The sequence below is a fragment of the Leuresthes tenuis genome, unplaced genomic scaffold (assembly GCF_036924035.1).
Source record: "Leuresthes tenuis unplaced genomic scaffold, fLeuTen1.0.hap1 SCAF_1, whole genome shotgun sequence".
NCBI lineage: Eukaryota > Metazoa > Chordata > Actinopteri > Atheriniformes > Atherinopsidae > Leuresthes > Leuresthes tenuis.
This window is the reverse complement of record NW_027325355.1, coordinates 8,420,928-8,438,462: the sequence shown is the minus strand read 5'-3', so window position 1 is coordinate 8,438,462 and position 17,535 is coordinate 8,420,928. Positions and strand designations below refer to the sequence as shown.

The 17,535-nt window shown below is 41.0% G+C and overlaps 1 protein-coding gene, 1 non-coding gene and 1 pseudogene across 2 annotated transcripts; 2 read left to right on the top strand and 1 right to left on the bottom strand.

Annotated features, from left to right (window-relative positions):
- Window positions 1-1,716: 1,716 nt before the first annotated feature.
- LOC140291964 (uncharacterized) lies at window positions 1,717-7,659 on the top strand. Its single transcript, XM_072379453.1, has 3 exons — window positions 1,717-1,956; window positions 3,605-3,721; window positions 5,729-7,659. Exons 1-3 carry the CDS (start codon window positions 1,891-1,893, stop codon window positions 7,349-7,351), a joined length of 1,806 nt encoding a protein of 601 aa, XP_072235554.1. The 5' UTR covers window positions 1,717-1,890; the 3' UTR covers window positions 7,352-7,659.
- A 6,280-nt stretch (window positions 7,660-13,939) lies between these two features.
- LOC140297944 (5S ribosomal RNA) lies at window positions 13,940-14,058 on the bottom strand. Its single transcript, XR_011913634.1, has one exon. It is a non-coding gene; the product is annotated as a 5S ribosomal RNA (ribosomal RNA).
- A 365-nt stretch (window positions 14,059-14,423) lies between these two features.
- LOC140297223 (5S ribosomal RNA) lies at window positions 14,424-14,529 on the top strand (annotated as a pseudogene).
- The last annotated feature ends 3,006 nt before the right edge of the window (window positions 14,530-17,535 follow it).

Here is a 17,535-nt window from a genome sequence, read left to right as displayed (position 1 = left end):
GTGGGCAGAGGGAGACAGTGAACATGTGATGATAGCATCCTAGATATGGAAGGGAGAGGGAAAGAATGAAAATAGAGCTGCAGAACACAGGAATAAGAGAATATAATCTGAAAGTTATAGTAGAATAAAGAAGGGAGGAAAATAATCATAAGATTCCTGGTGTCAACTGGAATAATTAAAATAATATAGAAAAGAATAACTAGAAAGAATTTTAGTCCAGTAGATGGCGGCATATGCAACATCAAGGATGCCAGCTGCCATTAAAAATCAAATAATAATAATAAGAAGTACTTACACACGAAATCATTCACTCATGTCCTACTCCCTACTCCCTATATAGGAAAATAAATGTAGTGCACTCTATAGTGAGCTCAACAGAGAAATCTTTCGGACACCATCTCGGCGCCGGTAATTAAGTCATCGCTGTTGCACAATGAAAACGTTACATTAATGTCGTCTCACGCAATTTTGTCTGTTTACAATTGCATTTTTGTTAAATTGGAGGCTTTTGATTACTGTCATGTAATTTTTATTTTCGTATTTTGTTTTCTATCTAAGCATATTTTTATATTTTATTATCTTGGCTCTTTAGTAACAGCAAGTTACAGAGTGGAAAATTCACTAGGAAAAAAACAACATACTGTTATCTAGAAAACTCTGGTAGCTCTATCGAAATGCCGTCTTCCATCAATCTGACCGTGTTTCTTATAACTATAATTATTCAATCTATGATGATACGGAGAAGAATTGGAATTGCGAGAGAGAGTGAAGGGAGAAGACGTGCTGCTCTTGTAAGACTAGCAAGAAGTGTTAGCCTGCTTTTTACTGCCTTTTTAATTAGAGTAATATATATTTTTTAATTCTCTGAACAATAAACTACCCTTCGTCAAACTACAATCCCTACGTGCGAAACTTCCTGAACCTTAGGCAGCTCCTTTATTTACAGTCTCACAATATTGGACAAACTGAGTAATCCAGTTGTGTCTGAGTAGTCAGATTCACTCAGCTTTTATTCACACACTGTACTAGACATCATTAATAAATGGCGAATTAAGCTTTACTTATTAAACGACCTATGTCAATTTTCTAGATAAACCTGCAACCATATCTATTCCTAAAGTTTAAACATTCATTCGGCGTCTGTCTGCCATCCCTTACTAGCAGCCCAGAAATTTTTTGGCAATGCATTATGGCATATCTTGCTCCGGTTGGAGACCATCGGACAGTGTTGCTAGGTGTACGATAATTGTCGTATTTGTAAGATAATTTTGCCCTGTGTACGATCAACAATCCCCCAAAAAATGCGATAATTTGACCATTCTGTAAATGTGTGGTTGTTATCAGCCTGTCGCAACTGTCTGTTGGATTTTTTTGTGAACCCTGAAGGCATTTGCATTTACATGAGACAAGTTTCAAGCCAATCGTGCTTTTCTATGTGAGCTACGAGTGACGTGCATGCGTTTGCCTCAGAAGTTCCTAACAGTAGGTGGCCTTCAGGCCTCATGAGCTCATTTGGCTCATTAGGTCCCAGTCGTCATTGTTTACGGGGACATTTACTAAAGCAACTGTGGGGCTGCTGATGCTCAGCCGTGAGTGTCTGTTAGACGCTGTTCTACACTAGAGTGAAATTAGCGCATCACTAGACTAGTTTTCCTCAAAATACGACAATTCTATGTCTCTGGTATGATCATACTACATTTCCCACCTGGCAACACTGCCATCGGATGCGCACTACATTTCGCGTTGAATTGTGGGATACATTGAGTGCATTATATAGTGAGCATCAAAAATCCCTTAACGGACACCACTACAAAATGGCGTGGTCCCTATACAATGAACTATATCGTGGTTAGGGAGTGATTTTTGACACAGCCATAGACATATACGTCTATGCTTACATACACGTTTCGAAGCCTCAGCACATCTGCGAACATCGCTACAGGAAGCTGCACGCAGGTAAGACCAGAAAAGAATACATGTAGCGGTCAAACATTTGCAGAATTGTCTTCAAAGTGCTATAAATCATTGGTTTGATTCCTGCACTTGAACACTGGCAGCCAGAACAAGCACCAGAGAGTGAAACCGTTAAAATAACCTGGCTGCTATTCATATTTAGCATGTCCTGCTAATGCTAATGCTAATGCTCTACAAACCGTACTATAAGCAGTGCACAATACCAGAAACACAACCTCAGCTATAGATATCAATAAGCCGGCCAGATGGACAAATACAATAGAGCTTTATCATTTTACCTATGTGTGAAAGAGACTTCTGGCCCTTTTTCTTACTCTTTTCTTATTTTTTGGATCAATAACAGACACACATTAGGCCCATATCGTGGTCTAAACCAATCAGAGATAGTGAAGGGCGGGACCTCCCTCTGATTGGTCGTGATTTAGATATTCGTGTACGTGTGTATCAACGTTTGAATGCGTGTGCTGCGGTCAGACAGAGAGAGGTGAGTGGCCTCGGCCCATCAGATTTAGAATGGAAATTGCCGCGGATGATAAACTGAAAAGAACTCTTGACAACTTTTTCGTGAAGACTGTTAAATTAAGGCCTGGTTCGTCCGGAAGTCATAACCAGGGTCTCAAGCATTGAGCGTGACAGTCACGTTTATCGGTCTTTTGTCACGCACTCCCGCCACACACCGTATTGTATTCATATATAATATGAATTTCTCTGGCGCGCCGCTATGGAAACGGCAGGAAATAAACACGACTCCCACGAATTAAATTCAGTTTTATTTATATAGCGCTAAATTACAACAAATATCGTCTCAAGTCACTTAAATAATATAGTCCAATTCAAGACGATTGGAGATAAATTCATTGTAATCATAAGCCAATGAAATCCAATTAATTAATTTAGAAATAATCCAATTCAATCATATAGAGCCAATTCAAAAACAACATCCCAGCTGAGGAAACCAACGGATTGCACCAAAACTTCTCTTCAGTCCAATCTCCCGTCCTGAGCGTGCCTGTGGCAACTGTGGAAAGGAACGACTCCCTTTTAACAGGAAGAAACCTCTGGCAGAACCAGACTCAGGTAGGGTGGCCACCTGCCTCGACCAGCTGGGGTTTGGTCTCTTCATGTTACATACTGCTCAATTTTTTTTACTTTGCACAGCATTCCAGAGAGGAAAGGTGTGACAGATGAGGTCTCCCAGCAGTAGCAGTTTAACTATGGGATGTTTCAGGATTACCTGAGCCATCCCTAACTATAAGCTTGATCAAAAAGGAAAGTTTTAAGCCTAATCTTAAAAGTGGAAAGGGTGTCTGCTTCCCGGACATTTACTGGAAGCTTATTCCACAAGAGAGGGGCCTGATAACTGAAGGCTCTGCCTCCCATTCTACTTTTAGAAACTCTGGGAACAACAAGTAAACCTGCAGTTTGGGAGTGAAGTGCTCTGTTAGGAAAATGTCTTACAATGACATATTTTAAGATATGATGGAGCTCGGTCATTAAGAACTTTATATGTGAGGAGAAGAATCTTAAATTCTATTCTGAATTTAACAGAATTTTAAATATTTTTAACTTTGACCTAGTGTGGTTTAACATTCTGCACGCCACAGCTGAATCTTATTGTATTTACTCACAGTTGCAGACAGAGTCCATCAGTCGGAGGACCAGGACCAGGATGGAGCAGCAGAACCAGGATCCAAACCCCTCCACTAGGAACAGAGCCAGCTCATCCTCTGGTTCCACCGGGCTACAGGTCAGTGTGGAGGATGCTAAAGACACGAGGAAGAGTGTCAAAGCTCTGTGTATCCTCTGATCGTTCTGCTTTTCCATCAAATGTGGAGAAAGTGTCAAAGTTAGTGTTTTTCTCTGTTTAAAAACAGCAAAGAGTTTCCTGGTTTCATCTCCTCGCTCTGAGCAGCAGATACAGATGTGCTTAGACTGAACATGTGCTGCAGGCTGAATGATCTGCTTGAAGAAAATCGGTGGGCAGATTGTTGTGGTGGGACGTTTTCTGGCTCTCAGTCTTCAGATTTGAGAGGTTCAGGAGCTAATCTTCATTATTTGTGTTCAAAGTATCTGAATTACATGAATTAAACCTGGTGGTAATACTTCTGGGTCTTTAATGGTTTGATGACAGGTTTGTAGAACTCTCTACCTCAGGGTAAAGAGTTATTTTAGAGAGAAACAAAGGTTGAGTTAAAACAGTGTTTCTCTGATGGCTGTTGAGCTGAATGGCTGCAGACCTCTGGGTTGTAAGCTGGAACAAAGGGTTAGTGTAAAGAATGTCATGTATTACCACCACTGTTACTTTTATTCATTTAAACCAGGGGTGCCCAACCTTGTTTGACCTAAGATCTACTTTTCAAGTTCAGCAACCACCCGAGATCTACCAGTCCAGTGTCAATATCACAAACCCACACCCATCATTTCCAACCTGCAGTAACTAACCTCACAACACTTTTTCTTGTTGTCACACAACCACTACACATCACATCAAAACCCCTCCCTCTCTCAAACACACACACACACGCACACAAATAAGTTGATCCAAAAAGAGCTGTCAGGTTCAAGGCACAACTTCTGAGTCTGGGATACTTCTCCTCCACCAGTAGTTTCCAGAACACTACATGCTCTCCAGGTTGATCTAAAAAAGTGATTTGACTTTGGCAGCAATGTCATCAACATCAATACTTGTACCAAATGGATAACAGCTGGTTAAAGGCTCGATGGCTCCAAAGTCAGTAAAACGCCTCTCAAACAGACAAGATGCTCTGAACATGCTCCTGATAATGTGCACTGTCAAGCTGTGTCACACCTTTACCTTAACGTTGTAGTTCTGCTTGCATGTGAGGGAAGTTGTGCAGGTTACCACTCTGCAGCCTGCTTGACATCAGCTGTATCTTGCTTTTAAACTTGTTCACTGAATTCATCATGTTGAACACATCTTTACCCTTGCCCTGCAGCACTAAATTCGGTTCATTGAGCTCACCAGTGAGATCATTGAGGAAAGATAAATCGAAAAGCCAATTTAGCTTGGTATTGTAATCCACATGTTTTGAAAACTTCAGGAACTCCTTGATTTCAGGGAACAGCTCCATAAATCTGGCCAAAAATTTACCTCTGCTTAACCACCTCACATCTGTGTGAAGCAGCAGGTCTGTGTGCTCAGCATCATTCTCCTCAAAGTGAGCACGGAAAAGCCTTCTCTGCAGACTCCTGGCCTGAACTGAACACACAATCTTCATCGCGATATTCATCACGTCTTTCATATTTAAAATCTTTCCACACAACGCTTGCTGGTGAATTATACAATGATCATTCAAGATATCCAAGAATGATTCACTTTCTCTGCACAGTGCAATGAACCCACTAGTGCGGCCCATACCGCTGCTTCGAGAAAGGCTTCCTTCACAATTTTGCCGTCTTTGAATGGCTTCTTGTGTTTAACAAGGACGTGACTGACGCAATAGGAAGCAATAATTGCGGCATAATGAGATAATTGAGTGAAAGCTGCCCCGCTGAACATAGTGGGTCTTGGCTCGTTTTCCCTCAGCCGTGTTAATGTTTAGGAGTGTGTAACCGCTCTGATCGCAAGCTGCTTGTTACTGTTGACAGCTGTCAACTTTCTGTCATGCATGTCACACGCAACCTTAAGTTAAACGTGATCTACTTTTTTCCAGTGTTACAGAATTCACAGTAAAGCTGACTTTGACTTAGACTTTGAACAGAATCTAAGTCTTCTGCCTCTCTGTCATTGCAGAAACGTATAGCCCAAGAGGGATCCAGATGGCACTGCTGTAAGCACTGTGGGGAAGTTTACAAAAGATCATCACAGCTGAGGTATCATCAGAGGCTTCATACTGGAGAAAAATCGTACAGCTGTGGTCAGTGTGGAGCAGCTTTCACTACATCTTCTCATCTTAAGACACACCAACGTATTCACACAGGAGAGAAACCTTACAGCTGTGATCAGTGTGGAGCAGCTTTCGCTATAATATCTAGGCTAACGAGACACCAACGTATTCACACAGGAGAGAAACCTTACAGCTGTGATCAGTGTGGGGCAGCTTTCGCTATAATATATAGCCTAAAGACACACCAACGTATTCACACAGGAGAGAAACCATACAGCTGTGGTCAGTGTGGAGCAGCTTTCACTCAATTACGTCATCTTAAGATACACCAACGTAGTCACACAGGAGAGAAACCTTACAGCTGTGGTCAGTGTGGGGCAGCTTTCACTCAATTATCTCATCTTAAGACACACCAACTTATTCACACAGGAGAGAAACCTTACAGGTGTGGTCAGTGTGGAGCAGCTTTCACTCAATTATCTCATCTTAAGACACACCAACTTATTCACACAGGAGAGAAACCTTACAGGTGTGGTCAGTGTGGAGCAGCTTTCGCTATGATATATAGCCTAAAGATACACCAACGTATTCACACAGGAGAGAAACCTTACAGCTGTGGTCAGTGCGGGGCAGCTTTCACTTGGTTATCTCATCTTAAGACACACCAACATATTCACACAGGAGAGAAACCTTACAGCTGTGGTCAGTGTGGGGCAGCTTTCACTAGATCTTCCAGTCTTAAGAGACACCAACGTATTCACACAGGAGAGAAACCTTACAGCTGTGGTCAGTGTGGAGCAGCTTTCACTCAATTACGTCATGTTAAGATACACCAACATAGTCACACAGGAGAGAAACCTTACAGCTGTGGTCAGTGTGGGGCAGCTTTCACTCAATTATGTCATCTTAAGAAACACCAACTTATTCACACAGGAGAGAAACCTTACAGGTGTGGTCAGTGTGGAGCAGCTTTCACTCAATTATCTCATCTTAAGACACACCAACTTATTCACACAGGAGAGAAACCTTACAGGTGTGGTCAGTGTGGAGCAGCTTTCGCTATAATATATAGCCTAAAGATAGACCAACGTATTCACACAGGAGAGAAACCTTATAGCTGTGGTCAGTGCAGGGCAGCTTTCACTCAGTTATCTCATCTTAAGACACACCAACATATTCACACAGGAGAGAAACCTTACAGCTGTGGTCAGTGTGGGGCAGCTTTCACTAGATCTTCCAGTCTTAAGAGACACAAACGTATTCACACAGGAGAGAAACCTTACAGCTGTGGTCAGTGTGGAGCAGCTTTCACTCAATTATGTCATGTAAAGACACACCAACATATTCACACTGTCGAGAAACCTTACATCTGTGGTCAGTGTGGGACAACTTTCACTACATCTGCCTGTCTTAAGAGACACCAACGTATCCACACAGAAAAGAAACCTTATATCTGTGGTCAGTGTGGGGAAGCTTTCACTCGAGTATCTAGTCTAAAGAGACACCAATGTACTCCCACAGATAAATGATTGGTTTAAATCAACAACCTATTTTACGGCAGATAAGAAAACATTCATCCAGGAGAAGCAACAGGAACTACCAATCAGAAGCCTTTTCTTTCTTCAGATTAAAAATCTTTTGTGTGGATTACCACCTTTCTCTTGTCAGGACTTTTGCTCTGAATGTTCTGTGAGTAGCACATGTTTTAAGAATGATTGAAAGTAATTAAAATATGTTTTCATTGTTTTAACTGTGGACAGATCTCCCACCGTTCAAGACAAACATGGCAACAATTGTGAGTTGATGAACAGAACAATATACAATCTGTTTGAAACTAGAGACATGTTTTATTCTCTTATACTATACATATTTGTTTTGTTTAAAGTTATAATTCACAAAGTCACATTGCACCAGCTGTGGGTATTTATGTAAACATACAACATCTGTAGGAGCAACATATAATTTCAGTTTGATGTGAAGTCTAACTTTCCACTCATCTGTATTTCATTGTTCTGCATTTTGTTGAAGGTCAGATGTCAACATTTCTCATGATTTTCATGTTCTTGCTAATGAGCTATTTTTTTAAGAAAATGTGTGTTTGGTTACGAGGGAAAGTTGGACTTATATTCCCCAAAGACCCAGAAATCTTTAACAGTCTGAAAAAGGTTTGGATTTGTTCCCTGTACTTTCCAGACAGCTGTTTAATGACTGAAGTTGAAAGTTAAGGCTGTTCCAACACTAAAAGGGCACAAGGCTCAACTTCAAGCTGTGAAACTGTTTCAAATGTCTGTTGTGTTGGTGTCAAGAAAATTCTCTCAAAATGAGACTCAGAGACAATTAACACAAAACATATATTTTCACAGCAAGGAGTCTGCATGACATATCAGGAAACTGACACAGAGTTGTCTGAGTTAAAAAGATTATACTATTGCTATTTATGCCACACAAGGTCATGAGACATTCAGTAAAACAAGGTTTAGATGGAAGCTGAAATAAGATAGATAGGCCTTCTCCAGCACCCTTGACCCTTGTACCTGTGACGGTCCTTAAACAATACGTGGAACAGGACAATGAGAGTTAAACAGTTCTCAGCCCCACCACAAAATCTTTTCATTAATTTGGATGAAATCATCCTTTCTTCATCATATTCTCATTAATGATCAGAGCTGAGTGAGATTTCTTTGAAAAGACAGAATAAACAGGACTTGATGGCTTTCAGTTTTCTTCCAGAGCAGAAATCACAGGCCACAGCTTCAGGTCCAGCATGGCAGAGATCGGCAGGAGCAGCTTGGAGTCCAGTCTTCTTCAGCTGCTCCACTAAATCAGCTAACATGGTGCTTTTCTCCAGGACAGGCCTTGGTGTGAAAGTTTTCTTGCATTGAGGGCATTTGTGAATTCCCTTCTTATTCTTTCCATTCCAGTAGCCTTTAATACAGTTCATGCAGTAGCTGTGTCCACAGGGAATAGTCACCGGATCCTTCAGTAGATCCAGACAGATCGAACAAGAGAAGGTTTCCAGGTCCAGTTTAACCCTTTTCTGAGCCATTTCCTCCATTTGGCAGAGCAGTGTGTGACTCTCAGAGCAGAAACACCGTCTGTGCTGTGATACAAAACTAATTCCACCTCCTTTTGTTGCAGCTGATCAGCTGATCTTCACTTAAGAGCTCCTCTACTCTCACACAATGGTTTCACACATCCTCCCACCTTCAGATCAGTTTAGGGAGGGAACAAGGAAGTTTCCGCTTGAAATTCATAAATCATGATCTTCTTCTGAAATGTTAACCTAAATCTTCTCCCTGGTGCATTCAAGTGCGTGACATGAAACATGAGCTCTCATACGGCTGTTGGACTTCAGAAGAGGTAAAAACCTGCAGAGTTGAGCTGCCTGAAAACTAAAGCTGACCCCTAACCTGCAAACTTTCTGTACTCCTGGCTGGCTGGACCAGAGTCCAGAGAAGAGTCCAATATTAACTCTTAACTCACATGTAGATTTGACCTATTAAAGGTTTGTTAAGACTGCATTGTCATCTCAAGGCACTTAAATAATATAGTCCAATTCAAGCCAATTGGAATTCAATTAATTAATTTCAAAATAATCAAATTAATTCATGTAGAGCCAATTAAGAAATAATATCCTAGCTAAGGAAACCAACAGAATGCACTGAAACTTGTCTTCAGTCCAATCTCCCGTCCTGAGCGTGCCTGAGGCGACTGTGGAAAGGAACGACTCCCTTTTAACAGGAAGAAACCTCTGGCAGAACCAGACTCAGGAAGGGTGGCCATCCGCCTCGACCAGCTGGGGTTTGAGAAGACAGAAAAGAGGGGGGAAAAACACCATAACACCATTCAAAGGATATCTGTTGGAACAGGGAAACAGAAATTAATAACCACAATAATGTCACATGTACATAATAGCAATTGAGAAATTAAACAGGGGGAAAAAGAGAGCAAAGTGAGGAAAGGTGTGACAGATGAGGTCCCCCAGCAGTATAAGCCTATAGCAGCTTAACTATGGGATGTTTCAGGATTACCTGAGCCATCCCTAACTATAAGCTTTATCAAAAAGGAAAGTTTTAAACCAAATCTTAAAAGTGGAAAGGGTGTCTGCTTCCCGGACATTTACTGGCAGCTTATTCCACAAGAGAGGGGCCTGATAACTGAAGGCTCTGCCTCCCATTCTACTTTTAGAAACTCTGGGAACAACAAGTAAACCTGCAGTTTGGGAGTGAAGTGCTCTGTTAGGAAAATATCTTACAATGAGATCTTTAAGATATGATGGAGCTCGGTCATTAAGAGCTTTATATGTGAGGAGAAGAATCTTAAATTCTATTCTGAATTTAACAGGGAGCCAATGAAGAGAAGCTAAAACTGGAGAAACATGATCTCTCCTGTTAGTTCTCATCAGAACTCTGGCTGCAGCATTTTGGATCAGCTGGAGGCTTTTCAGAGAATATGTGGGACAGCCCAATAATAAGGAATTACAGTAGTTCAATTTTGAAGTAACAAATGCATGAACTAGTTTCTCTGCATCACCCTGAGACAGGATGTTCCTGATTTTAGCAATATTACGAAGGTGAAAGAAGGCAGTCCTAGAAACCAGTTTTATATGTGCGTCAAATGATAAATTCTGGTCAAAAATAACTCCAAGGTTCCTCACTGTAGAACTAGAAGCCAAGGATCCAGCTGTCTGTGTAAAACTGATACTGATAAAATGTTAGAAGTCTCCTGTGTGTCTGTATCAGCTCCAGCAGCGGTGCTGTAATGGTGATGATGGGATGAGACATGAATACCACAGTTTTTCATCTTTACAGTTAACTGGAGTTGATTTATCTATTGTCAGGAACCAAAATAAAACTAAATTGTAAAAAGCTCAGGCTGAGATTATGACTTCTGTGTTGTTAGGTTCGGTTTCGACCCAGTTACAAAAATAAGATTATAAAGCAATAATTAGAGCCACAGCTGACATCATCAGTGCACTGTCAGCCAACACACTGACAGCCAGCTCCTCTCCTCATCATGTGAGCTTTAGGGGATTCTCATTTTGCCTTGTTATCCAGTTTACCTGCACAGAAACAGAACAAGCAAAGACGGGCATGTCCACACATGTGAGCTCAGTTCAGTGTGGAGTTGGTGACGTGCAGAGTGCACATCTCCAATGTGCAGCATGCCAAAATGAAAAGAAGATTCTCAGTGAGAGACGTTCTGCATCATATTTCTGGTGAAAATGAGGGAGAGGACACAGAGCAGCATGGAGATATGGATGAGCAGGTTTCTGAGGAGGAAGACAAAGTGGAATATCATCCAGAAGACACTCATCTGATGAGGAGGTCACCGGTGCTGAAGCTGCTCCTGCTGAAAGACTCAAGTCCAAAAATGGTAAGATGTGTTGGAGCTCAGTACCTCATGATGTACATGATGGCAGGGCAGCTGCTGCAGACGTCATCAAAATGACTCCTGGAATCACAGGGTTTGCTGTGACCAGAATCAGTGACATCAACACATGTTTTGAGCTATTTATGCCATTAAAAAGAGTCAAACCTTGAAGGAACAAAAGTCCATGGCAACATGTGGAAAGACACTGATGAGGAACACCTGGATGCTTCTTCTTTTTGCTGGAGTGCACAGATCCTGCAATGAGGCCACTGATCGCCTCTGGGACGCATCGACAGGAAGAAATATTTTCGAGCAACAATGTCACTTCAGACCTTTCAAATGATATCAAGAGTCCTCAGATTTGACAACAGAGATACCAGAGAAAGATCTGACCAGCCTGCTCCCATCAGGGCTGTCTGGGACAGATGGGTGCAGCTCCTTCCACTGTCTAATGTCTTGTTTAATGTCCAATTGTTTTCTCCTCATACATTTTTTTGAACAGGAAAACATCTGAAAAACCTTTTAAATCATTATGTTGAGAATTCCAAAGTTTGACTCCTGCAGCTGAGATACACATTTGTTTTAAATTGGTTAAATTGGTTGTCCCAGTAGAGGGCCTGTGTAGAAATCCCTCCGTTAGCTCTCCTATAGCCGCAAGTAGCCACATAACAGCACCTATGAGCTAACAGAGCTATAGTACACGTTCGTTCATTCATTTTTCTTAAAGTATTGGTGAAATTAAGACAGATAATGTCTTATTTAGAGGCTGCATCATCCATTAACTCCATTATATGGATATACGCTGATCGCGAGTTTTCTAAATAGCTCCCGAAGGACGCCGACTTTCGCCAAACTCTTCTGTGAGTAGATGAAACGTATTTCATGCCAGAAATAAGGTCCAGGTTTTAAAATACAGGAGTTCCCCTTTAAAGCAACTCCTCTCACACCAAAGCTATTTAACTCTGAAAGTTATATTGAATGATCAATAGTGTGAAAAGCTTTCTTCAGCTCAATGAATGGTTCATATGGTAAACTTCTTTCTGTCCGTTGCAGTTGGGATTTCTTCTGTCACCTTCATTATTGCTGCAGCTGTAGACCTATTTGACCCAAACCCATATTGACTCTCATTCAATAAGCTGTTGTTTTCAATAAAACTATCTAGTTTCTGAACAAACTGTGAAAGTATTGATATTGGTCTGCAACTGTTAAAGCTATGTCTATCTGATGTCTTTTGTTGAAACATGTGATCACCTCATGACACATCAGGAAGTTGATCAGCTTCAGCTGCTGCTGATTTGTTGGCAGACGCCTCAGTTTCTCTTTGGCTCTCAGTTTGCTGGTTCCTGGATTTCCTGGATCTGTTGACATGTCCCAGGTACTTGTTGTGTTTGATCCTCATACATTTAACTTTGTCCTTAGAAAGGATGAGTTCCAAAAAGGGAAACAGGGACTGCTTTTGCATTTGACACAGCCTATATCACGCCAATGTTCATTTGGGGCTGCAGTTTTTGCTTTAGTTTCAGACTTGTTATTAGACTGGAATGTTGAGGAGTTTCTGTGACAGATAGGCTCCACTCCCCCTGAAACCATGAATTAAAGAAAGTGGAAGGATGGAAAGTTTTGGGGACATTTATTCATTCATTCCACTTCAGCATTTCTGTTTCAGGGAAGATTCCAACTTTAATGACATTTTTTTTTAAATCAGATTTAATGTGAAGTTATCCTGAAGAAAATGAATATGACCACTTACAAAACAATAATGGACTTTTAAATCAGTTTTTCAAAGAGGTAAGTTATGGTTGAAATTTCTTATGGCTTTGATTTAGATTCAATTTGATGGTCAGTTCACCCCCAGACGGTGCAACTTAACCCCTGACCCGGATCAGCTTAACCCTAACCTGGGGCAAAGAGGAAGCCTTTAGCTTATAATTCACTTAAAAAAGCTGATTATGAACTTCTTTCAATTTGATTAGTGTTGATTTTGAGTCAGGTGACAGTGGTGTAGATCCTTTACAAGCACTGATGCCACACTGAGAAATATTCAACTCCCAGTAAAAGTTCTGAATCTAAAACCTCACTCAGGCAAAAGAATCAAAGTGTCATCAGCAACATTTACTAACACTTCCTCCAGTAAAAGTATTTATTCTGCAGAGCAGCTCTCAGTGTTTGCTGTTAGATATAAAGTTGCCTGTTTGACAGTTTAAAGTGGCTGCACGTGCACTTTTTCTATCTGGCCTCAGTAAATCTCTGTAATTTATTCATTTCTGTTTGGAAAACATTGGAAACTTTATTTCTGAGCCCACATCAGTGGGTTCTGGTTGTTAACACATAGATGAGGAGACAGTTCAGTGTGTGAGGATAAAAGCAGAGGAGAACCTGGGACATCTGAGCAGATCTGGGATCAGCACCTTGGATATCAGCAGGGATTCTTAGGAAGGAAGGAAATGGGATGAATCTGCAGACTGCAGGAAGATCTGTTAACAGTCTGCAGACTAATGTGAGACAATAATATCTGTGTGTGTTTGGTATCCAGAAGAATTCAGACAGATGAAGTCACTGTGAGCTGAGCAGTGCTGGAAGATGATATGACAGAGTGACCTAAATGAGGTTTATGTGTGCGCTCATTTCCAGTCTTTGACAAAGATTGAAAAGTGAATTTATTTGAGTGATTTCCTTCCTGATGTGAAGTATGTCAAGAAGCTGTCCGTGTTGAGTGAGCAGCAGCGCCTCCTGCAGGTGTAAAAAGCTTACAGCACCTGGTATTCCCAGGCGGTCTCCCATCCAAGTACTAACCAGGCCCGACCCTGCTTAGCTTCCGAGATCGGACGAGATCGGGCGTGTTCAGGGTGGTATGGCCGTAAGCGAGAGAATCAGTCACAAATCAGCTTTATATAGATGCTGAAACAACATCTATCACTGTGTTCTGACTTCTAAAATATAATGTAACTGTTTAAAAATGAGCAATTTGTGATGATATCATCTAACTAAGCAGCCTCGGTCTCTCTGTGTGACGCTGAACACAAAACTACACACAGGGAACAGAAGAGGTCGACAGACACTAAGTTATCTGAGAGTCTCACTTTCAGCTGCAGAGAACCAACACGAGAGAGAAGAACATGTGCAGGATCAACATCAGCCTCTCAAGCCAATTATGTGAAAAACTAAAAGGAACATATGGTTCCAGCATCTATATATATATATATATATATATTTGTTGCAGTGACTTTCGCTTACAGCCACACCACCCTGAACACGCCCGATCTCGAAAGCTAAGCAGGGGGCCTGGTTAGTATTTGGAAGGGAGACCGCCTGGGAATACCAGGTGCTGTAAGCTTTTTCAAATCTCTCTACAACCTGCAGGGGGCGCTGACACACTTCACATCCACAATCAAATCAATTAACCAGAAAGCTTCTTTTTTTAAACAAATTCTCCAGAAACTGGAAGTGATCAATGCTGGATCATCACTGGAATCACACAGTCTTAAAGTGGAGCTTCTTCTTCTTCTGTTTCTATGCAGCTGAACACTCACATCATGATGATGACTGACGTGTGTAGAAATCCTGCTCTTCAGCACATTTCATTTCACATCCAACAAGGTTTAAAGTTCTCTTATTGTCTGTAATGCAGCTTCAGCTGTTTTGTCTGTTTTGTTGGTCTGGTGATCAGTCACCTTCCTGCTGGTTCATTTTGGAGGATTTAATCTGAAGGAGAAACTATTTATAGCTGTGGCTGGCTGCCTAAAGCCACTTCACAGGTCTGTGAGTGTGCTTCACAGCTATAAAAACACTAGAAGCTCTATACTGGACGCAGGAATCACTTGGAATATCTTTGAATCCTTCACAAGATATTCAGCCTTCGATATAACTCCAAGGACAAAGTAAATCACATGTTGGACATATATAACCTTCTGTACGATCCAAGAAAGCAATCATTCACAAAATTAAAACCACTAAATTAATTTCACTATAGGGTGAAATGAATAACTAACTATCCAGTTACATGCTGAGAAACCTTTGGTCCTGAATTTCACATCAATGCTAATTTTATACATCACATCAGGTCCAATTTCCATACACTGACGTAATGATAGGAGGGTAGTGTAATATCTCTGTGAATGTTTTGCATTCTTTGTCCTGTTCTGTGTTTTTGTCTTAGCTTTAGGTCTGCCATGTCCTCACCTTTTTCCTCAGTTCCCTCTGGTCTGGTCATCAGCTGCACTCACTCACCAATCACCCTCCACAGTATTTAGTCTCCCAGTTGTCATTCACTCATTGTCAAATCCTCGCCGTCTCTCATGTTTGAGTCAAGTAGTTATTCATGTCAGTTGGGTTTTTGTTTGTTCTTAAGGTTTTGTTTGGTCAGTTTAGGTTTTTTGGGATTCCCCCAAAAGATATTTAGGAATAAATCCAGTTTTACATTTATAATCTCCATTTGGGTCCTCTCCCCTCACCTCCATGCCACCCTACGTGACAGGTAGTTTTAATGTTGTGGCTGACTGGTGTACAGAACATATAGATTAGTGGTCATCCCATTCTGGGGATCCAGATTTCCAAAGACCAAACCCCAAAAATGTATAATTACAGATGAACAAGAGCTTTAGGATCGGGCAGATGAACGTATGAGAAGGTTTGAGATAATATGTGATTTAAAAAATAAATCTGTCCTTTACCACGAGAGGCCTCAGCACCATTTGAACAATTCAATTCAATTCAATTCAATTTTCTTTATATAGCGCCAAATTACAACAATTGTCATCTCAAGGCACTTAAATAATATAGTCCAATTCAAGCCAATTAGAATTCAATTCATTGTAATCATAATCCAATTCATTCATATAGAGCCAATTTAAAAAATAATGTCCTAGCTAAGGAAACCAACAGATTGCACTGAAACGTGTCTTCAGTCCAATCTCCCGTCCTGAGCGTGCCTGTGGCGACTGTGGAAAGGAACGACTCCCTTTTAACAAGAAGAAACCTCTGGCAGAACCAGACTCAGGAAGGGTGGCCATCCGCCTCGACCAGCTGGGGTTTGAGAAGACAGAAAAGAGGGAAAAGAGGGGGGGAAACACCATAACACCATTCAAAGGATACCTGTTGGAACAGGGAAACATAGGTTAATAACCACAATAATGTCACATGTTCATAAAATCATTTGAGAAATTAAACAGGGGGAAAAAGAGAGCAAAGTGAGGAAAGGTGTGACAGATGAGGTCCCCCAGCAGTCTAAGCCTATAACAGCTTAACTATGGGATGTTTCAGGATTACCTGAGCCATCCCTAACTATAAGCTTTATCAAAAAGGAAAGTTTTATGCCTAATCTTAAAAGTGGAAAGGGTGTCTGTGTCCCGGACATTTACTGGCAGCTTATTCCACAAGAGAGAAACATCTTAGATCTAAAACATCATGAAATGCTCAAAGTATTTGTTATAACACTACATAAAGAACCATATTCCCACTTCCGACCTGTAGTTACAGGACCACAATAAGCACCCACAGATACGTGAGTTTCCTCTTTCACAGCTGAAACCTAAACCACCATCAGAGATTACATTTCATTCCTACAAAAAAACCTTTCAGCCGTAGAAGCTGATGCTCAAATTTAGGTGGCATAAAAACTGAGCCTGTAATATGTGACCATTCCTGATGTGCCAGGCTGCGATTGGCTAAATGAACCACTCACAATGAATCAGCTAAATGAAGCTGCAGAAGATGTTTGGATGTATGCTTATTCTTTGCTTTGCTACCCGTAGGAAGTGTTGCATGTTCATTACAGCCAGCGTCACCTGAGACTGAGACTCCAGAAGCTCATCTCCAGCATTTCACACAGGAGACGAGTCAGAAATGTCAATACAAGAAAACAAGGAGATGTTTAACCTTTGAAATTCTAAATTTTGAGATATATGAGACGTTTTATGGGATATGTTCTCAAAGAAGTCCAAATAAGACTTGAAATGATCAATTTACTGATATCAGTGAAATCTGTTGGTTTCCTTAAATAGGAAACTTTGTTTTTTGAGTTGAAATTAATTGCATTTGATTTGTTTGGATTATGATTGGATTATAATGAATTGGTTTATACAGTCACTAGCCACTTTAAAAAGGTTGGAGCCATGATAGCATCACACAGTTGTTGCTGATTTGTCGGCTGCATTGAATTGAGACCCGGTGACTGTGGAGGCCATTGGAGCACAGTGAACTCATTGTCATGTTCAAGAAACCAGTTTGAGATGATCTGAGCTTTGTGACATGGTGCATTATCCTGCTGGAAGTAGGTAGTAGCCCTTGGTTCATCTCACCTTCTGTCAGATCCTTGCTGTGTCTGCCATCATTATCATTCTCC

What these genes read in the sequence shown, in the direction of transcription:
- LOC140291964 (XM_072379453.1), top strand. Translation starts at nt 1,891, where the DNA reads ATGCTTACATACACGTTTCGAAGCCTCAGCACATCTGCGAACATCGCT. An exon ending in CTACAGGAAGCTGCACGCAG is followed by an intron (nt 1,957 to 3,604) that starts GTAAGACCAGAA and finishes ATTTACTCACAG; the next exon opens with TTGCAGACAGAGTCCATCAG. An exon ending in CTGGTTCCACCGGGCTACAG is followed by an intron (nt 3,722 to 5,728) that starts GTCAGTGTGGAG and finishes CTGTCATTGCAG; the next exon opens with AAACGTATAGCCCAAGAGGG.